This window comes from Condylura cristata, unplaced genomic scaffold (assembly GCF_000260355.1).
Source record: "Condylura cristata isolate star-nosed mole 26May11 unplaced genomic scaffold, ConCri1.0 scaffold00008, whole genome shotgun sequence".
NCBI classification, from domain to species: Eukaryota; Metazoa; Chordata; class Mammalia; order Eulipotyphla; family Talpidae; genus Condylura; species Condylura cristata.
Window position 1 is genome coordinate 34,115,235 of NW_004567109.1, and position 22,693 is coordinate 34,137,927.

Genomic DNA, 22,693 nt, shown 5'->3' on the forward strand with positions numbered 1-22,693 from the left:
ATGAGCTGCTGTTGATCCTCAGCTATGGAAGTCAGCAGTGTATACTAATTTGTGTATATACCTGTATCTACAAATATCTGTAGCAATGATTTGTCTTTATCATGGTAAACATGAGTTCATACTGTGTCTCCTACTGTGCTCTATTACCACATGGGTCATTCTAGTCTCCTCCCCTTACTTATTTCTGAACTTCCAATAGTAATAAACTACTTCACAGTTCATTATAGATTTTCTCTATTGCTCGGTTCCTGTGTACTATATGAACATAACAGAACTGTTAACTTATATCCCTGTGTGACATAGCTTTACCAATTAGAGTATAGTGCTATGTAGTTTCTTTTCCCTTTCATTTTATAAACTCTATTCATTTCCAGTTTCTTAGATCAGCACCTTTAACACCCATGATCTTCAGTGCTTGTAAGACATATTGTCACACGTTGCATTCCATCATGGGATTCCCCCTCCTCCTCACTTATTTCTTTGATTTGCCCTGTGCACTGCAACACTTTATAATTTTGACAAATGCATGTCATTTGCACACAATTACAGTATCATGCAAAATGGTTTCACCACCTTAAAAGGAAAAAACTCCCTGCACTTCACCTACTAATCCTCCCTCCCCTCTTTCTGAGCCCTTGGTAGCCACAAATCTTTTTATTATACTAATATCTTTATCTTTTATCTTTTCCGGGATGTCACATAATTGGAATCTTGTAATATTCCAGTATTCCATGTTGCAAAATTCCCATATTACCTTTTCAGACTCACTTCTTTCACTTAATAGTATGCATCTGATATTCATTTTGTGGCTTGATATTTCTTTTTTTTTATTGACAAATAGTGTTCCTTTGTATAATGTGCCAGCTTCTTTAGCCATACACCTACTGTAAGATGTTTTGTTTGCCTCCAGTTTTTCATGCCTATGAATAAGCATTCACATGCAGGATTTTGGATGGATGTGACTTTTCAAATCAGATGACCTGTACCATACCCAGGAGCACAATTGCTGGGTTGTATAGTAGAACTGCTTGGGTTGCTTGTAGTAGAGTTGTTTTGTTATAAACTGCCAAACTTTCTTCCAAAATGGCTGTAGTATTTTGCATTTTAATTAGCAGTTGTATATCCTCCACATCCTTGTCAGTGATTGGGATAGTCAGTTTTTTTATGTTTTGGCTCTTCTAATAGGTATGTAGTGGTATATCATATTTTAATGTTTATTTCCTAGTTATCAAATAATGTTGACTATCTTTTCATGTTTCTTTGCCATTTGTATATCTTCTTTGCTGGAGTGTTTGTTCATATGTTTTGCCTATTTTTGGAATTGCCTGTTATTGTTGAATTTTAAGCATTGTTTTGAAATCTTTGTCAGATAGGTGCTTTATAAAAAATGATCTCCTCCAAGTAAATGCCTTGTCTCCTTATTCTCTTGCAAACATCTGTCACAGGGCAGTAGTCAAATTTCTATGATCCATTGTATCAATTTTTCTTTCTTGATTGTTCTTTTGATGCTGTATTTATAATTATATCACCAAATCCAAAGTAATTTCAATTCTTTCATAATTTATCATTGGAAAGATGTACGGTTTGCATTTTACCTTTACATCTGTGTAAATTTGAGTTAATTTTTATATGTGGTATAATGTCAGTGTCTAGATTCATATTTTAGCATTTGGTTGTCAAATTGTTCCAGTATCATTTATTGAAAAGACTATCCTTTATCCTTTGAATAGCCTTTGCTTCTTTGTCAAAGATTAGTTGGTTCTTTTTGCATGGGTCTACTCCTAAGCTTGCTCTTTTCTGGTGTCTTGAAGTTTCATTGTTCTTTCACTGCTATCACATTGTCGTGATTATTTTAGTTTTGTACTAAGTCATGAATTTGAGTAGTGTCTGACCTCTGACTTTATTTTTTTCTTTAATATTACACTGAATTTGAATAATCTAGATTGTTTGTCCTTCCATATAAATTTTAGAATCACTTTGTTGATCTTTGCAAAATAGCTTCTGAAAGTTTGGTTGGAATGGGGTGTGAAACTATTGCTCAATTACTAATGAACCTTCAATCTGTAAACTCAAACTATCTCTCCATTTGCTTAGCTCTTCCTTGATTTCTTTCATCAGAGCTTTGTGATGTTCCATACATAAATCTTATACATTTTTGTTAAATTTTTCCAAATTATGTTGGAGGGGTTGTGGGATGCTATTATAAATTGTTTACTTTTAAATCAAAATTTTCTATTGTTGTTAAATATTGGAAAACAATTGATATTTCTATAATTTAGAATCCTGTGATACAAATAAGAAAATTTATTCTTCTCCCTTATTTGTTCTAGAAAGTGTGTTCTGTTTGTTTAGTTTTTCGTTCTTTGAGATTTTCTGCATAGACTCCTATTTCTCCTAGAAAAAAGATCATTTTATTTATTCCTTTCTAATCTCTGTACTGCTTATATCCTTTTCTTATTGCACATTAGGACTTACAATACAATCCTAACAACAATGGTGAGCAAGATCATCTTTGCCTTATTCTCAATTAAGGGGAAACATGTTTTTTTCTTTATGTTTAATGTTAGCTGTAGTTTTTTTCTAAATGTTCTCTACACATTGAGGATATTAATCTGTATCCCTAGTTTGCTGAGAACTTTTATTCATGAATTGGTGTTAGACTGTATCAAGTGATTTTTTTAATCTATTAATAAAATATATTTTTAAACTGTTGCTGAGATTTTTGAATGTTAAGCCAGCCTTGCATATGTAGAATAAATCCCACTTGATTGTGGTGTGTAATTCTCTGTATACATTGTTGGATTTAATTTACTAATACAGTGAAGATTTTGCATCTTTATTTATGAGAAATATTGGCTTATTTTGTGTTCCTGTCTTTTAATGTCTCTATCTGGTTTTGATATAAGAATAATGCTGGCCTCCAAATGACTTAGGATGTCTTTCCTTGGCTTGTTTTTCTGGAGAATGGGGTATAATTTTTCCCTTGAATTTGGTGGAATTCACTAACTATAAACAATCTGGACCTCATGTTTTGTTTTTAAAGTTATTACTGATTCAGTTTTTAAAATAGAGCTAGCTCTAGTCAGATGATCTCTGTTTCCTGTGTGAAGTTAGGTATCTTGCATCTTTTATGGAAATAATCTCTTGTTCAAGGAAATATTCATGAAAGAATCTATAAACAACTCTTGCATCCATGGACATCCTATCAACAAATCTGATCCTACATATGTATAGAGTTGTTCATAGAATTCTTTCCTTTTCTTATTAATGTCCATGTGATTGATAGTGATTACCTGTCTGTAATTTCTGAAATTAATAGTTTGTGTCTTCTCACTTTTATTTTTGCCAGACTGGCTGCAGTTTCATTGATTCTATTGATCTCAAAGAACAGGATTTTGAGCCATTGATTTTCTCTATTGTTTACTTATTTTCAAACCTGTTAATTTCTGCTCATATTTTTCTTTGATTGCTTTAGGCATACATTGTTCCTCATTTTCTAGTTTCCTAAGGTGGAAACTTAATAATTTTATGTAATTCATTTTTCTTATATTTGCACTCTGCTATAAATTTCCCGCTAAGCACTGCTTTTGATGCAAATTTTGATACATTGTATTTTTAAAATATAAAATTCAAAATATTCTTTATCTTGATACTTTTTTTTTTGATTCATGCATTATTGAGCATGTGGATTAAGCTCCAAATATTAAGGAATTTGTGTTATTAATTTCCAGTTTAATTCCACTGTGGTCTGAGGACATGCTTTGAATGCTATTGTTTTACTTTGTTGAAATATCTTTTATGGTCTAAAATGAAGCCAGTCTTGCTAAATGCCCCTTGTGAGCTTAAGAAGAATTTGCATTTTGCTTTTGTTGGTGAAGTGTTCATAAAATTTCAACTGGATTGAGTTAAATGAAAGTGCTGTTTAAGTCAGCTATCACCATACTGATCTTTTGCCTCTTTGTGTTATCATTTATTGAAAGAGGACTGTTAAAATCTCCAAGTAGGCTAGATTTGTCTGTTCCTCCTTGTAATTCTATTGGTTTTTGTCTCATGTATTTTGATGTTCTTTGTCAGATGCATACACCTACAAAGATTGTTGTATCTTTTGAACAGTTTATCATTTTGTAATCTATCATTTTTCTTAACATATTGTTCCTCTTGTTCCTGATGTCATTTTTGCTAAAGTTAATACAACTACTACAGCTTTCTTTTGTTTAGTCTTAGCATCTTTCCTTTCCTTTTCACCTATGTATTTAAAAGTGAGTTTGTTGTAGATAATGTTGTTAAATTGTGTGTTTTTATCCACAATATGACTCTCTTTAAATTGGTATATTTAAACCATTGGCATTTAAAATAATAGCTAATATAATTTGACTAATGGCTACCTTGCTTGTAACTACTTTCTATTTGTGGTACTTATCTGTTTCTCTTTTCTTTTAACTTCTATCTTCTCTGGTTTTCATTGGACATTTTACATATGATTCCATTTTACCTTCTTTCTTTAACTTACCATACTTTTAAAAACATAGTTTAATTCTTACCCTTGAATATGATACATACCTGTTTAACCTAAGTCTGACTTAACATTGTACTGTTTACAGATAGTATAGATATAACAGTACTCCAGTTCCTCTTTTCCATGATTTTTGATATTGTTGTCATTAACTTTCCTCACCCATATATTTAAATTAGCTGTTACTTTAAATAGCTATCTTATAACTTAATTAAGAATAATAAATTATTGCATGCATACCCTTACTAGTTTATAGTTCCAGCAACTTATGCTGCAGGTAAGACAGTTATCACTGTGTGCTTTCTCCTCCTTTTCCAGGTTTCTGGGTGGTGATTTAGCCTATTGCTTCAATTCTCCAATTGATCCAAGAAAAATCAGCGATTTCCTTGTTAGCTTTTCTCGTGTAAGGATGGAAGTAATGAGTCTAAGCATTCCCAATGTTGGAGCTATAACTGGAATTTATCCTGATATTTCTTTAATACATTTTTTGACATCCCTGTATTAGTATATAGTATGAAAGGAGGGTCATATGTCCTGCTGTTCCTTCAATAACCAGAATAATAACTTACTCAGAGTAGGTGATAAGTAAATAATCAGTTGCTATTCACTGAGGACATTGATATAGTTGACACTGTGCCTGGTAGAAAGGTATAACAGTGAAAAATAAAGACCCCATATGTTTATAATTGATATATTTTTGGTAGGGGATATGAGGAACATACACCTAAAATGGAAACAGTAATAAACTATTAATTAATAGATAGAAGGTATTGAAGCATCTTACCTAAAGTAGCCTAAGCAAGGTGAAGGTAGAACTTTGCCAGAGAAAGAAACCATCAGTGATTTGTTATAAATAACAAGCAGCTACTAGCCTCTCTGAAGGGAGGTGAACAGGCAGAGGGAACAGCATAAACCTGGCAGAGCCCTTATCAGACTATGTACAAAGTGAATTACTCATCTGACCTCAAGTAACATTTAGTCCTCCACACAAGGCATGCTCTGTTAACTCATTTCGCAGAAAGTTTAAATGACTCGACAAAATGTCACCAATGCTGAGTGATGGAGCAGAAGTCCATTTGAGTCCAACGTCCACTTTCTTTCTTTCTGCTACAAAGATGACTAAAGCACCACTCATGGTCTGGAGGAGGCAGCAGACACATAAACAGACCTTTGTGATAGCCTTGCTCCCTTTGAATTTGCATCATTGTTGTTTCTCTTTAAGACTTCAGTCCTAGAAGCAGTGAACTGAAAATCAGGGCAGCTTTGCAAAAGCCCACAAACCACTGTGGGGGAGGGGGAGGGAGGGGGTTGTCAAAGAAGGCGGGAAAGAAAAATAAATGTGGGCTTCTGCTCTTTAAACCTCAGCCCAGTGAGGCGGACTTTCCGGGAATACTTCAGGACTCTTCAAAGGCCTATTGTGGAAGGCCTCCAGATGTGCATGGAAAACCTCACTAGGGAGCTTCCCAGTGAAGGGGCCTTTTAAGCTTGAACTCAGATGAAGGAAACTGACGTGATGAGTCCTACCAGGTGGCCCGTTTTCTGAAGGAGCCCAGATCCCACCATACCCTTATGAGGGCAGTGGGATTAGCCAGTTCAGATTCCTTTGCCAAACAGTGCATCTTCTTTGACGGCAGAAAGCAGTGAGGTTTTTTGTGTTTTGGGCTTTTTTTTTTTTTTTTATACCCCCCCAATGATTTATCTACCTATAAATTGTTGGTGACAGCCTGTTCATTCCTCCAGCACATCTTGTGGGGGCCAGGAGGGGATTCAGGATTGGAAAATGTGAAGGCCCTGTGTGAATTGTGCTGGTTCCTAAGTGCTGCTGAGGCCTGAAAGCCAGCCTCCCCTGGGATTTTTCTCTGATGCCCCACCCTGCTGTAGCTATCAGCCTCGTGTTCCATTGTCCTTGGTTCCTGACCCCATCTTTCTCTTCAAGTCACTGTGAGGTCCCACAGACCCAGATTTCAGTCCCCTTTCACCAGTTAACTTTGTTATCTTGGACAAAATAATTCAACCTCACTGGGCCTCAGTTTCCTCATCTGTAGAGCAGGCCCCTGCCTCATCTCCGGGCTGTGAGGAGAAAATGAATCCCTGTGGTAATGCCCACAAATACCCACATAGTGCCTGGCACACAGTACTCTTCACACCACCTATTTGTTCCCTCCCTCTTCCATCCGTCATAAAGGAAAGCAGGGCTGTCCCATTTGGCCTTTGAATGTTCCTTCAGGAGCCCTTTAAATCTTCTCGCTGCGGTGTCCATATGCACTTAGCTAAGTATTTTGAGATCACAGTATATTTAGGGGAAAGTCCTTTTGGCTACAGCTAAAATTAGTCCTCTCTTTTGCTCCTCTGTTTACCAACCCCCCTTCCTATTTTAACTAATTAGAGGCATTGACACTAAGAAACACTTGAGAAAAGTTGGGAGAACAGCTGGGAGTTGTTCTAGATACCAGCAGCTGCTCCCTCTCAGCATGCAGGAGGGAAGAGGATGATTCTGAGTCTGGAGACAGGAAGGAGCCTTGGCGAAGATGAAGGAATGCTAAAGCCTGTCTGTGCCCAGCAAACTGAACAGGAGTGGAGGGTTGGCTCACTGTGTCCTCTCTTTCTGCTGAGGTGGGTGGATTTCTGGGGATTGGATAGTCAGAGAGAGCAAGGGAGACACAGGGATTGGATGAGGTAAAAACACTAGGAAGTTCAGCAGGTCAGTTATTTGGTTATTTAATTAGTTGTGTTAGTGTGTGATCAAATTCTCCCTGGGATCCCCAAATTTGCACACTCTAAATTGGGCTCCAGCCATCTTCCATATAAAGACAGGCTCCCAGTGTGAAAGACCTCTAATAGAACTAGAGTGCACGGAGAGACAGAGGAGAAAATAATCCAAATAGAATACCCAGAATTACCCATTCCCTCAGTCAAACAGGGTCAGCAGGAAGCAGGATCTCTGAGGCCTGAGAGCTTACCACAAGTATAAGGCACCTGCTGGCAGGAAACCATAGGAAAGGAGGCCCCAGAAATCTGGGACAAAAGGAGATACCACATCAAGATAGCAGCTGCCATTGGTAGCTTTCCCACCTGTCTCTCTCCCGCATGTCTCTACATGCCTCTCCTCTATGTCTCCTTCCATGTGCCCCTCCCAGTAGATCCAGGGTACAAGTCAGGCCACAGGAATAGGAGCGCTCTTCTTTCTTCCCCAGAGCCCACCTGCCTTCCCTGTGATACAGCTTCACCTGGCCACTCAGTAGTGTCCCCTATTTAAGTGCAACAAAGAACATGGCATCTCCCCCTTTTATGAAGCAGACTCTGTGACAGTTATTTCATACACTGTTCGTCTCACCTAGGCCACTACAGTACTCTCCCTGCTGTTCACACCTCACCTTCCACTAGAACCAGAGAGGACTAGGGAAAGTGCCAGCCTCACCCACCCAACCTCTGCAATATTGAATACGGACCCATCCCAGAACCCACCATATCACCCCTGTGTGCCTGCAGGCCTCCTGCCTCCCCAACCCAGCCCCACTGCTTCTGCCATATCATAGGTCCTGTCAGGTCACCTGAGTCTCATCTGTTTCTCTACCTTCTAACTACCTGACCTTAGGCAAGTTACTTCACCGAGTCGTGTCTCATTTTCTTTATCTGAAAAATGGGCACAATAATAGTCATTGCCATACAGAGTTGATGTAAAGATGAAATGAACAGTTAAGAGATGGTGAGAATCTGTCACCTGGTAAGCGCTCAATGACTTTTATCCATTGTTGTCATCAGTGTCATCATCCTTATCTCTTTTATCCCTGGCGATAATGTTGTCTCTCCCTCCCCCCACCCCCCACCCCCACACACAAGTGTTTCTTGACCTAAATCATCACCTTGAAGGTCACTTCCTAAGGGCAGTATTCCTCCATGTTCCCTTCTAGGCTCAGGTTCCTCATGGAGTACCTTATAGCCTTGTACTTCAGCTTTGCCATGCCCAAGGTAGCGCATTTGTGAATGTTTGTTCATTGTCTCCCCTAGGAGGCTCTAAGTTTCCCAAGAGAAGGGACCATGTTGACTTTGTTTATCAGTGACTGCCAGAGCCTAAAATACTGATTGACACTTAGTAGATGTTAGGAGGGAGGTAGGAAGGAAGGAAAAATGAAAAGGAGGGAGGAAGAATGAAAAAGGAGAGAGGGAGGTATGGAGGGAAGGAAGGAAAAGGAAAGGAAGCTTATTGGGGAAAGAAAAATAATCCCAAAGTTCACCCTACTCCAATGTAGTTCTCTTCCACTCCTTAAGATACCAAGGACTGTATAATGTTTTCTTTTCTCTAGCTTGTCAATTACTTCCTACCCACTTATTCACAGTGTATTATTACTTCCATTTTCATTGTGCATATTTACAGGTTCCTATGCCCTGTCCCCTGAAGAGTCTGTTTTGGACTCCCCTTCTACTATGATTACTATTCTACTTAGCTCTTGCTGCTAAACACAAGGAATGTGCCAATATTCTTTTTCATGAGACTTTGTCTTGATGAAATTGTCTTGTAGGATGAAAACTCTAAGGAGTGGGTCATGGAGATAGATGAGCTTTTTGATGTTATCTGTTCAATGGGTACCTTCTTTCTTTAGGCTCTTCTCCCAATCCTGTATAACCTTTGAAATAAAGTCATGACAGAATTCTGAAATAAAGTCATGACAGAATTCGGGCACGGAGAGACTTTACTGATCTCTTTGCTGCCAGTTCTCCACCAAACCCCATATTTAATTCTAAACCATTCTGTTGGTTTCTTTCTGTACCTAACCAACTATGGCCCCAGTGTGCCCAGACCTGGTGAGCTGCCTACTGTGCAGGCCACAGAGTGTGGTGGAAATTGGCAGCAATGAGGTCAAATAAAGTCTCCTCATGCCCAAATTGTGCCATGACTTAACTTCAAAGGTCATATAGGATAGGCAGAAGAACCCGAAGAGAGAAGGTCTTAGATCATAGCTTCCAGCATGAGGCCTGACCTCTCCATAGCCCGCCTCTCGAATGAGACCTGGGACTCCTCTCTTGGGTGAAAGAAGTTTGTTCCAGGAAGTTTGCCTGGAACATTGTTTCATTTTTTAAAGATTTATTTATTTATGCATACAAGAACTAGGGTACAGGCCAGATATGTGGTAGGTGATAGGATTCACCAGATACAATAGGAGCAGAACAGGCAGAGTGTCTGAAATACAATGCTGAGGGGAGCTGCAGGTAGGCCGAGAGGTCTGCCACACCCATGTGGGTTAGCTTCCTGGCCAAGGATTGAACTCATGCTGCAGTGGCTGTGGATGTCTTCATAGTACTGTGCTTTACCCCGTTGCACCACTAGGGAGGGCCCACATTTTTTTATTTTTAAGGGGAGAAGTACTAAAAAAAAAAAAGTATTTAAAATGAAGGCATGAGACAGTAGGATAACTGTTGTCAAAGGATTATTGTCTTATTTAATGAAGGGGCTTGAAGTAGCCTACCTTGGGGCTGCTGACTCCATAGTGCTTGAACAAAATATATCTTTGCTTTAATGAACTTCTTAGCCCACTTCCTCTATGTCAAAATAAAAGTCACATCTCATCTTATAGAGACATTTTCAGTTATGTGCATCTAGCAATATAGAAACATACCAAAAAAAAATAGATGAGCCAAAGAACATGCTGAGATATTTGGTGTGGAGACCTTAATGTCCTAAGGATAATCCAAGTACAAGTATTTTCTGGCCCAAGACAGACCCAATACCCATCAAATCTCAAATATCAGTTCCAAGATGGGAGTCTTCTCTTTCTGGGAATGTTGATTGCATAGGAGGAATGTGGGGTTTCAGATATCCATAAGACTCATGCTTTTCACACCTGGCAGAGAACTCCCTGTGTTCCCTGGAGGGAAGAAAGGCTTTACTTTCTACCACAGCTTCCTCCAACTGCACTGTTTCATTTTCCTCTCTCTGAAGAGCTGGGCTTTCTCTTAGGGAAGGACCATTCCTTCACCCAGTCATCCATTCACCATTTTTTAATTGGGTGAATACGTCATCAACATACTAAGTCCTGCACTTCAACATGCTAGGTCATGCACTTCAGCATGAACTGAAAACAGAACCCCTACCCTTATGACTCTGATGGACCAATGAAGAAGAGATGGTGCATGGAACTAATATACTTAGGAGGGTTTAAAGGAGATGGGATTCAAGATCTGTAAAATGGGACAGGTAATCACAACCTTCTAGGGTGGCTAGTCTAACAGCTTAGGTGCAACCGGGTAGGAGAGTTTAGTGCTGAAGGGGGATTTTTCCTCCCAAACTTACCAAAACTTTTATAGTAAAAAGCAGGTGGATCTTTTAGCAAATCTTACTGATATTATTTTAACCTTCACCTCCTCTTGTTGCCCAATCCCTAGATAACACGTCCCCCTCCCCCACCGCCCTTTGATGTACCTCTGAATTAAGCAAGTGGATTGTACTGTGTGGGTTTGAATCCTGGATCTACCCTTTTATAGTTGGTTGATCTTGGGCAACTTTACTTAAACTCTTCACTTTTTTTTCCTCCTTTGCAAAACAAGGATAATTATAATGATACCTTCTTTGCAGGCTACTAGGATGATAATGATAATTCCCATCTTTGATGAGATAAAGCATTCTATTCTCATGGTGTCAAAAACATAGGGTACCAAGTTAGTATCAGCTATTGTTACTAGTGAGTGCCAATGAGTGGGGGTGACTCTTATTCCCATTTCCAGAACTTCCACAGGGTAGAAATAAGACCTGATCCCTGAATAGAGTAAGAGGGATGGGGATGAATGAGAAAGTGGGAGGTAAAGAACATTTCCTTCTAGTTACTGATTTAAATGAGCTTCTCCACCTCCGTTCCAGCCTTGAAAAGCCACTAAACTCCCCCTGGATTCCCTTTAAAAATCCTACACATGCTTACTCCTTGAAGAGCCCCCTTCCACTATGTACCCCAGATGGTTTATGTTGGTCTCAGCAGCCATAGTTTCTTTCTCAAAGAAATCTATGCATAAGTACCCTAGCATTTTCCCATGGCCTCAGGTCTTCTGACTCGACACATGTTTCCTGTCCTACCATGTTCTCCTTACTGCCCTAAGACCAGGTGATGCCTTCATGGAAAGGTCTGAGCTGCAGACAGTCATGTGTCCAGAGGTTGCATTTCAAGTCTCAGGTTGTCCAGAGCTTCCACTGCTTTCTTTTTTAAACAGGAAAAAAAAAAAAAAGTGCCTTCACATCTCAGGTGTAAGTGCCAGCTCTTGTAGCACTTATAAGGACAAATTCACTTCCTACTGAAAATGGAGCTTAAGACCACATGACTGACTGATGTAAGCTTGGGTCAGGGCTGTGAGGAAGTTTTGCGATATTATGTGTCTTGATGTTCTTTTACTGTTGCTGTTGATCTCTCAACAGGAGGTGGCCAGGCTGAGGCTCTGCCCCTCCATTACACTATGACCCTGAATAAACCCTTTTACATCTAAAAACTAGTGCCAAGCCTCACTCTGCCTTTTCCTTTTGGGGGCAGAAGCCCACACTCAGAAACCTAAGCATTTTCTTGTTAACCCTTTTGCCCTATCACCCCCGTGCCACTCAAACCTCCTAAGCACCTCTCATATCTGTGTGTCTCTCCAGCCCATTCTCATTTCCCCTTGACTGCTGCACCTGCCCAGCCATGCTAGTGCAGCAAAGCAGCCAGCTAGGGACATGTTGGTCACCCAGCACGAAAGAAGGTGCAGGGTCTATGGTGTCAGCCCAGCCAGGCTCTCAGCTCTCTCACCCACACTCGCCCTTGCCCTTTCTGCATCAGTCACCCTGGCCTTACTCCTCAAATGTCTCTATTTCTCTCTTTTTCTGTAGAGTTCTCATAGTCCTCTCCTCCTAAGCATGAACACATGCTTCCCTATCCTCCAGCTTGTTAATTAATGTCTGCAGATCCTTTGAATGCCAGCTAAACCACAGCATACAGGACACAGCATCCATATCTTATATGCCATACCATGCCTTATACATAAATGCAAACATACCACATAGCACATGAGACTGTGGTGGCTCTGGAGTGCCAGAGTGCTTCCTGGCCTCCTCATGCCATCAAATAGCACCTGAGGTTGGAAAGAATCCTCACCTTTCAGATTCTGACTGTTCTGACAGAGAAAAGCCTCCAGAGAAACAGCCATTCTTGCCACACTGCTCTTCCTCATGCTTACAGGCAGAGGGCCCAGGTGGAGGCTGGAAACAAGATGATTTCTTGCTCTGTTCTCGTATCTAACCTGACACATTATTTCTCGATTACTTGGAGAGATTAATTTGATGTCTGCAAATCAACTAGCAAAGTTTTCTTATCCAAACCATGCAACTCAGCCTGTCTGTTTGGTCATATCCAGAAAGCATTTATTCAAAGAATTTGTGTTCTTTTGAGATTGGCTGAAGAGAAGGTAGATAGGAAAGAGATGGGAGAAAAACAAGAGAGGAGGGAGAGAATCTCTCAGAGTGATTTGAGGGTGTTCATAAGAGCTGCACTCACCTCCTGCCCCATCCCATCCATATACATTCCTAGCCCCCTTGAGAATCTCCCTCCCAGTTGCCAGTCCTCTGGAGTAAGACTTACAGACACCTCACTCCCTCAATCAATATCTGTTCCTAGTAAATCCCACCCAGCCCTCCATTTTTTCCCAACCCTTTGGCACATGAGAAAGACCTGTAACCAGTGAGTCAGGAATCCCAAGTTCTAGTTCTGAGTTCACATCAGTGTACCTTTTCTGAGTATCCCCATTTTCCTCCTCTGAGGTATCTCAGTGACATCACATTTCAGCACTGTGCCTATCACATCTGAGATCACTTGTGTCATATAGAACTCCATGGAATCAACCAGTACTTACCTACTCACCATCCCCACAAGGCTGCTACTGCTCTCACTTTACAGAGAAGTATAAGACAGGAAATTTAAGAAACATTCTCAGAGCTACAGATTGGTAAGAGGCCAATCACACGAAAGTGAGTCCTAAGAATAATAATAGAAAAAGAAATCAGGATGATTTTTTATGAAACAAGACACAGCTCATCTTTCATTCATGATCGTGCAGAAGAAGGGAAGCCTTTCTTGGCTGGGACCCTACGCACACCTGTGCTCAGGAACGAGTGGGAGAGCCTGCGCTAGAAGACTACACACTCATGTAAGCCAGGAACCCAGAAACAGGAAGGAAGGAAGCAGGAGGCAGATCCCAGACAATTGAGGTTCTCAGGTGTCAGACCAAACCCAACAGAAGCTTTCTGGTGTGTGATGAGCATACTGAGGACCAGAGTGAATATAGAACTTATCTGGATTCACATCATTTACTGATGGAAAGAAGGACACAGAACCCAGATCTCCAGACTCTTTTCATAGAATCACCCAATTCAAATGGGCTTCCTCTGTTCAAAATAAAGGAGTATTCTTCTATTCAAAGAACCTATAAGAATATTAAATGTGTATCCATCTAACATCCTCCCTAAACTATGCTAAAGGTAGTGGACATTGTCAAATCTCCCAGAAATTCACAGCTGAACACACAAAGAAGCAGGTCTCCAAGAAACATACAAGGTTTGTCTCTGGAAGGGTCTGTGGTGGTGAGATTATGATAATCATAATATATGAATAAATGAACATATGGAAGAAATCAGCAAGGCCTTCTTCTTCTTCCCATATGTAAACTCAGCTTTCGCCTAAAGTCATTAAGCAAACACAGATGCAGCCAAACCAGACACCAGATGGTAAACGAGAGTAGGAATTAAGGGTAAAGAAAGCTTTTGGTGGTGTTTATTCAAAGATGGGGGAAAAGCCACTATCCAGAATACCTCAGTCTGCAATGAATGGTCACTTCAGGTCATCAAGGTCTAAACCAAGAACCAAAAGTGACCAAAACAAAACAAGAAAAATCCCTTGAGTAATGATGATTAGGAAGCTGTCGGAAAACCACTGCTATCTTCTGTGCCTGGAATACAGCATCAGAAGGAAGCAATACTTCTGGGAATTGGGAGAAACGATTGAATCAGAGAAGGACAGGAGAGTGGCAGGAACTGGCTTGGCTGAACCCTAACATGTGCCAGGAGCTTTGCATCCTTTGTCTCACATAGTGCCCACAACTACCCATCAGGTATTCATCAGTTTTTATAAACGAAGAAACCTTATCAACTGACCAAGAGAGACTTAGCTCCAAGGTCACACCACTGGAATTCTTTTTTTTAAATAAATATTTATTTATGCATACAGAACTAGGGTACAGGTCAGAGGTGCCAGGGCAGTGAGAGGATTCACCAGAGACACTGCTGAGGGGAGTAACGGGCAGGTCAGGAGAGGTCTGCTGTACCATGTGGGTCAGCTCCAGGGCTGGGGATTGATCTTACATTGAGTGGCTGCGGCCAGCTTGCAGCACCGCGTCCTAACCCATTGCACCACCAGGGAGCTCTAATCTAGCTATTGCCAGTGCCCCCTGTGCTCTCCCAGCTTTGCAGCTCTGAGTGCTAATCTTTTGTCCTCTCCTCAGGCCATTTAATAGTTGACACAGGCGGCCCTCCCTGGTGACGCAACAGGTTAAAGCACAGCACTAAGAAGCTTAAGCCACTTCAGCATGAGTTCAATCCCTGCCTGCCCTGGAGGTGACCACAGGCACGGCAGACCTCTCCTGACATCCCCACTGCTCCCCTCAACAGTGTACTTTGTCGATCTGCCTGTTCTGCTCCCCACTCTGTCTCTGGTGGCTCTCCCACCCTCTGCATCTCTGGCCTGTACCCCAGTTCTGTATGAATAAATAAATAAATCTTTAAAAAAAAATAATTGACACAGGGAACATTGTGCTTGAAAGATTTGATGCACCCCATCATCAGTGAGCATTAACCAGGTTCAAAGCCCCTGGGAATACACATGGGTCACACCTGTGTATCAGATGCTCAGTGGAAATTAGATGACACTCTCTTCCCCTTTTCTATCCAGCACACTGGATATAAGTAAGAAAGTAGCCTGGACAGGTACGGCCTTGAGAGGAGACCATCAGGGAACATACCTAAGAACTTGAAGCCATGTTTAGTTTGCAAAACCAGCTTTGCACATTTCTCCTCCTCTTACTGCCTCTGCCACTCCACTCAACACTGTACTCTCCCTCATTCCATACATTTAGCCTCTCCTTCCACATGAATTCCCAACCCTGCATTTCAGCATGCTGTTTAATACAGTCGCCACTAGTTGGACACAGTTATTAACTGCTGGAAATTTGGCAAGTCCAAATTGAAAGACAAGGACACACTAGGTGGCAAAGACTTGGTGTGAATAAAAGACTGTAAGACATCGGTCGTTTTGTATTGATTATTTGTTGAAATGATCATCTTTGGGTTATCATAGTTGAAATAAAAGATATAGAAATAAAATTCACCAATTTCTTTTTTCTTTTTTAAGTGACACCTAAACATGTTTAATTCCTTCTGGATTGTTTCTGTTGGCTAGTGTCACTGTAGTTCTCCCATCTTTAAAAAATCACTTCTGCTTATTAGTTCTTCAGTTATTACCCCTCACAGTCAAAAATGTCATAAGGGATGACTATCCTTCGTAACTATCCCTACGCACAATATTCTCTCTACTGCACATGTCTCCTTAACCATCTACCTTCCACAGTCCAATAAAAAAATCATGCTAGTGGGCCCTCCCTGGTGGCTCATTAGGTTAAAGTGCAGCACTCTGAAGTGATCTACAACCACTGCAGCATGAGTTCAATTCCCGGTTGGGTAGGTGACCCACATGGCACAGCAGACCTCTCCTGACCTGCCCGCTGCTCCCCTCAGCAGGGTATGTCATCATCGATCTGCCTGTTCTGCTCCCGCTCTGTCTCTGGTGAATCCTCTCAGCCCCTACACCTCTGGCCTGTACCCCAGTTCTTGTATGCGTAAATAAATAAATCTTATTTAAAAAATCATGCTAACCTCGGTCACTAGCGCTGACCTAGGTGACTGCTCAGCCCAAGGATCTGCCGGTCCCTAAGCAGTATTTTGCATGTGGGGTGTCCCCTTCATTGAAACACTCCTCCAGTGACAACTTACTATGCTGATTTTCCTCCCACTCCTCTGAATTCCACTTTCCAAATTCCTTCCAACTCCCCTCTCTGCTCTATCCAACATATATGCTAGCCTTCTTCAGGATTCTGGGCCTCTTTTCCATCTCCAGCATCATTTTCTATTTTTATGCCATGTGGCTCTCCAGCAATCCACATAGCAGCTCCACTCACAAGGCTCGAAAGCATCTGATTTCAATATGTGCAAATCGTAATCCATCAGCCCCACCTTTCCCTACAAAAATGGCCCTGGCCCTGGATGTGGCACTATCTGGAAATGGCACCACATCTACTTTCATCACTCCTGCTAGCACTTCCAGGATATTGTGCACCCACCCTCTCTTTACCATCTACTTTAGTTTCTCAAGTCTCTTTCTAAACTCCATCTTTTATCTCATGATTTCCTCCTCTTCGCTTGAACCCCACAGTCACTGCCATCATCCATCCCACCATCACCTCTCACCTAGATTGATCCAGAGCCTCTGGGATTGCTTCCTTGCCTCCATTTTTGCCATTCTCTCCACCTCAGCCAGTGTAAGATTTTCAATGGCCTCCTTTTGGCCCTGGCATCATATCTAATAGCCTTTCAAAGGCCATCCAAAACCTGATGCCTCCTTTCACTAGTCTCTTCAGTTTGTCTAATTCTACCCTCTGGGACTTCTTCCAGTTCTTCAGATTTTGACTTGGCACCTGCAAACATGCATTCCCTTCAGCCTGAAGCCCCTTTCAGCAACTTTCTTTATCCTGCTTGTTTTCAACCTTCAGATAGTCTCTGAACTTTAACTCCTTGTATCAACCCTCTGAGTCCTTGCAACGTCACCTGTATTTTTCATGAGAACTGTAAACTCCACAAGGTTAGGATTAGAGCTGTCTACTTCGCAGTTATATCCACAGAGGCTAACCCCATGCCAGGCACACAGTAGGCACTCAGTAATTGTTGAACAGAAAAACTGCCCTCTAACTCCAACTTCCCATTTAGAAGAAGAGGAAACTGGAATCCAAAGAAAGGAAGCAACCCATTCAAAATTACAGAGCCCAGACTGAAATTACGATGGATTTGAGCCTCCTGATTTCCAGAACAGTTCCCTTTCCAGTACATCATGTGTCTGTCTGTAATTTAGTAACCAGAGGGAAGTGGACTGAATTCCCGATGTCTCGTGAAAGCCAGAGTGTAAGCTCATATTCATAAACACAGCTGACATACTTCTTTGATTGTTTTATGTAAAAGACCTGGAAGCCCAACCCAAAAATAAACTGTGTTTCTAAACATAAAAGCTACTACAACTTTTCCTCCCAACAGCACTGCTCTGCTCATTGTTCTTCTTCCTTCCTCTCATTAACCACAGGCATCAGCTTCTGTTCAGCGTTGTATGTTTCCTTCATTCCATGCTCTTATCACTTGCCTGCCCAGGCAGCATGTCACATGGAGCAGAAGATTAGGAAGCACTGTCTTTAAATAGTAGCACTCAAGAAAACATTACAAGATTCTCTATAGTGCTGGAGTGGAGATGGATATAATTATAAGAATAAAAATAACTCAAAATTTTAAGCTATGACTTATGCCAGGTACAGAATTAGATGTCCTATATGCATTTTCTCTGTTATCTTAATAACTCTGTGAGTATTTCTATCATCTCTATTTTTCAAATGAGTACATAAAGGCAGAAAAATGTTAGTAAATGCCGTCATTGTTTTGGAAGAGTCAAGTTCCAGTCAAGGCAGTCCGGAGACCAGGGACTTGACTCTGTGACATTTAGCAGCGAAGATGTTGACATAACAGTTACGAAATGCCAACAAGTATAACTGAGGCACATCCCAAATTTGTTTTACATGGCTATCCCACCCCTGATTCATTCATTCATCCATCCATTCATCTACTCATTCATTCTTTCATCCCCTCATCACGTATTACTTGAAGACTCACATCGTATCAGTTGCAGAGAATACTGCTAAAACTAAATCATTTCTGTCTTCTTAGAGTTCCCTGTCCAGCGGGGAAGGCATACATAAGCAGATAGTCACCCTACTGTGTGATAAATGCTAACAAAGACTGAAACAAGGAGCACTGGAAATACAAAAGAGATTATAAATTAACTTAAAAACACTCAACAGTGCCCTGATGTGGACTGGCATTCCATCCTTCTCTCTGAGCTCTGCTTCTTCCTTTCCCTGCTCTACTTGCTCCCCAGTTTCCTCCCAGCCCTTTGCTTGTTGTACTGCTCTGGTGCCATCCAAAACCTCCCTAACTCCTGACTTCAGGGTCAAACTTCACCTCATCTTTTTCCTCCTGAAGTTAGTTTGAATGAATTCTGGCTTAACCAGAGATATTCTATGCTTATATGAGGCCTGTGCCCCATAGGCAAAAACAGGGCATCCAGATTCCCCTCTAGTACAGCTCTGGCCTAGGAGAGTTGGAAATCCAAATGGGGTTTTGTTTTGTTTTTAAGTTGTCTTATTTGTTTATTTTTATTTGAAAAAATGTTGGGATACCCCATCAGATATTGTCACTGTAGTACACATACCACCAAATTGTTCATATTATACCACCATAGACCATCACACCTCCTATCCTATCCACTCCCTCTTTGGTACTTCATGTCTGTTGTGAGCTATCAAATGTTAGTTTTTAAGACTTGTCTTTCTCTTTAGTTGCATTTTATTCCACCTATTAGCGACACCATGTGGTGTTTACCATTTTCCTTTGAATTAGTTCACTTAGTGTTATCCCTCCAAGCTCTATGTTACTTCAGATGGCATTATTTTATCTTTTTAATCATTGAGTAATATTCTATGTGTATGTATGCATACCACATTTTCTTGATCCAGTCATTTGTTCTGGTACACTTTGGTTGTTTCCATAATTTGGTGACAGTAAATAGCCCTGTGATAAACATGGGAGTGCAGCTTCAAATCAGTGTTTTTGAATTTTGGGGGTAGATACCTAGGAGTGGAATTACCTGGTCAAGTGGTATATACTTTTTTAAAGTCTTTAGGCTCCTCCATACTGCAAAACAGTTTAAAGAAGTGTGTAGGGGTTGGGAGGTGGATAGATACTCTGTGTTTTAGATATTTGATTACTTATAAACCTAATCACAGTGAAACTGACTACCCAGCATCCTTTTCAGCTCCATCATGGTTTACTATGATACCATCATACTTTGATTATTTGCTGCCATTCATGATTCCTGATCTGTAGTCTAAAGAATCTTCCCAATACAAAATTAATTTTGAAGCAAGAAGTATAAATTTCTAAGGCATTCAGATGCTGAAAGCTGTTAGAATGTTGTTCTTTCTCCACTTGTCTTATCCCACTGACTTGTTTGTTCTTGAGCAAGGTTTCTCTTTATAAACATAAAGTCATAAAGCCATGAAGAATGTCCTGACTTAAAAACTGTGTATGAGAGGTGTCAATTGAATTAGGCAGCTAAGAAACTATCCTTGTTGGATATAGAAGAAATTAGAGCAATAAGATATAGAAGAAATTAGAGCATTAAGATATAGAAGAAATTAGATATAGAAAAAATTAGATATAGAAGAAATTAGAGCAATAAGATATAGAAGATATAGATATAGAAGAAATTAGAGCAATAAGAGGTATAAGGATTGAAAGAAAAGGAAGGAGTAGGGACTATGAAAATTACCATGAGATAGGACAGTGAAGGAAATAGATTAATGGTCACCAGTCAACAGTAGATTAGTAGGTGTGATGTCTTGCAGTTTTGAAGTGAATAATCTGTCTGATGCTTTTTGGAAAAAAGTTGGTATTGTTGCTTTTAGAAGACCAGTAAGCGGCCCATTCATGCAAATCAGATGAATACTTGCTCAATGTTTCATTTTGCACCCAGGCCCTTAGCTACCAGGCCAGATATTTGGGTTCCACCTCAAAGTATTGCAGCAGTCATGGGTGGTTTTACGTGTTGTTGAACCACACCCCTGTGCTGTGTTTGCTGTGACTGATTTAGAATGAAACTGTTCCTTGCTGGGGAAACACAGTAGGAATGTTCTAAACTGGAAGATTGTAGGACCAGCAAAGACTTTACAAATAGTTTAATCCAAGTCCTTCATTTTACTAATAAAGAAAGTGAGGCCCAGGGAGGAGAAAGTTCTTACTTGGGGTCATACAGCTGGCAATAATTTTGTTTCAAAAACTTATTAAAATGATCTTCTATCCTTTGAAGAATCTACTGCCCTGCCTTTATAAACATGGTATCATGACTATAGTTGAATTTGTCTTAGGTAGTAGAAAAGGGTTTTACAGGACTCCAAAGGCATCAGAAGAACATCAGTTGTCAGAAGCTAGACATCTGCTAATTGGCTATAATCTTCTCAAAGAATAGGTCTGATTTTATTCATGAATTAAAGCAAGCTTCACACCCTAGCTAAGCTACTAAGTAGCTTAGGTCAGTCACTTAACCTCTCTGAACTCCTCTTTCCTCAATAGAAATTTAGATAAGATTTTTGTCACCGCATGTTTGAAGCATAAAGGATGGTCAATAAGGTTTAACCTACTAGAAGTTAGGCATATGTCAATGACTAAAAAGTCAAGCACCATGCTTTACTACCACTTAAATTTACAAAGGAGTAGAAATGAGGACCAGGGGAAGAATTAAACAGTAAACAAAGATGCTGAGAATTTAACCATACAATTTCAGGTCATGCCAAGTGCTGTGAAGGTGATGAAGACTAAAAAGTGAGATAGTGAGATAGCAAGCAATTCCTGCCAAGAGCTGCTAAGACCTCTTTGAGATGGTCTTTGTGGAGGACCTAGGGCAGATGAAAAGCTGCAGAGTGAAAGATCCAGGGGAGGAGAGGCAGAAGGCAGTGCAGGAGCAAGCTTGACATGCTCCATCAGCCATAAGATGGCGGATGTGTTTCCAACAGGCCAGTACAGCTTGCGGGCTGGCTAGAGAGGAAGTTGACAACAGAGTATTTCTATGTTAATGAGGTGATTGGTGGCCTGGAGGGGTGCCTTTGGAAAGTTGCAAAGTAGCGCAGTCTCTGCAAAGATCAAATTCTTAGTTGAAGCTTGGGACTTTCAGCTGCACCCCCTGAAGTATGGGAATGGGAGAGGGTGGAGATTGAACTAATCATCAGTGACCGTTGATTTGATCAATCATTTCCACATAATGAGACTGCCATAATAAGCCTCAAATGACTGGGTTCAGAGAGTTTAAAGTAATGTGCCCCCTAGTAAGGGTGAAAGTTCACTTTCTGCCCCCCTCCCTATAGCATGTCTTCCTTTTGTCTGTTTCGGAGTTGAATGTACTTACCCTATATAGTATATCGGCAACAATAAGTAAACTATTTTCCTGACTTCTGTGAGCCATTCTCCTACGTTATTCAACCTGAGGTTGGGAGAACTGGGCAGGGGAACTCTCCATTTATAGCTGATTAGTCAAAAGTGCAGAGGCCCAGGATTTCTGCCTGGCTTTAGACATGGAGGGAGTCTTGTAGTACTGAACCTATAGGGTCTCACACTAAGTCTGGTTAGTGTCAGATTGAAATGAACTATAGAATACCACTTAGTGTCTGGAAGTTACAAAATTGATCAGTGTGTGAAAAAAAAAAACATATATGGTATCAGAAGTATTGCAAGTGAAAACAGTTGCAAGAGACAAAATCTAATTTATTGCATTCATTGATTCACTGAACAATTATCTGTGAATTGCTTGTTCTAGCCAGGCACAGTTCTTAGTGCAGAGAATGCCCCAAAAAAAACAAAAAGACATCCACAGACGCTCTCACATGATAAAGAACTAATAAATAAGATTTACTAAGTATGTATTATATGCTGGCACTGTACTTGATGCTTTTACCTGAAATAATTCACCTGATCTTTACAACAGTCCTACAAGAGGTATACTGTTATTCCTAATGCAGATGAGGATGAAAGAGGCATAAAGAAGTGAAATAATTTCTAATAATGTAACTAGTAAGTGGTAATACCCAACTTCAAACTCTGTAGTCTGCTAAAATCAGAGACTATAATTCTAATCACCACATTCCAACTTTCTGAAAAGTCATTCTGACTAGCCCTGTTATCAGGATACCAAAGTAGAAGTTAGGAGGCCAGTGAGGACATGGTAGTGGTATACTTGAGTTTTCAACAATACTATGAGT

The 22,693-nt window shown here is 40.5% G+C and overlaps 1 protein-coding gene across 8 annotated transcripts in view; it reads left to right on the forward strand.

The window, feature by feature from the left end:
- Positions 1 to 22,693, forward strand: part of FGGY (FGGY carbohydrate kinase domain containing) — a 364,051-nt gene that overhangs the window by 325,696 nt on the left and 15,662 nt on the right. For 2 of the 8 annotated variants that reach the window (XM_012722675.1, XM_012722680.1), the window contains one exon: positions 15,020 to 15,082. The exons of the other annotated variants lie outside the window; for them this stretch is intronic. In XM_012722675.1, the coding sequence (XP_012578129.1) occupies positions 15,020 to 15,028 (9 nt within the window). In that variant the 3' untranslated portion in view covers positions 15,029 to 15,082. Of the gene's footprint in view, positions 1 to 15,019; positions 15,083 to 22,693 lie in introns of those variants that run through there. 8 annotated transcript variants of the gene reach the window in all.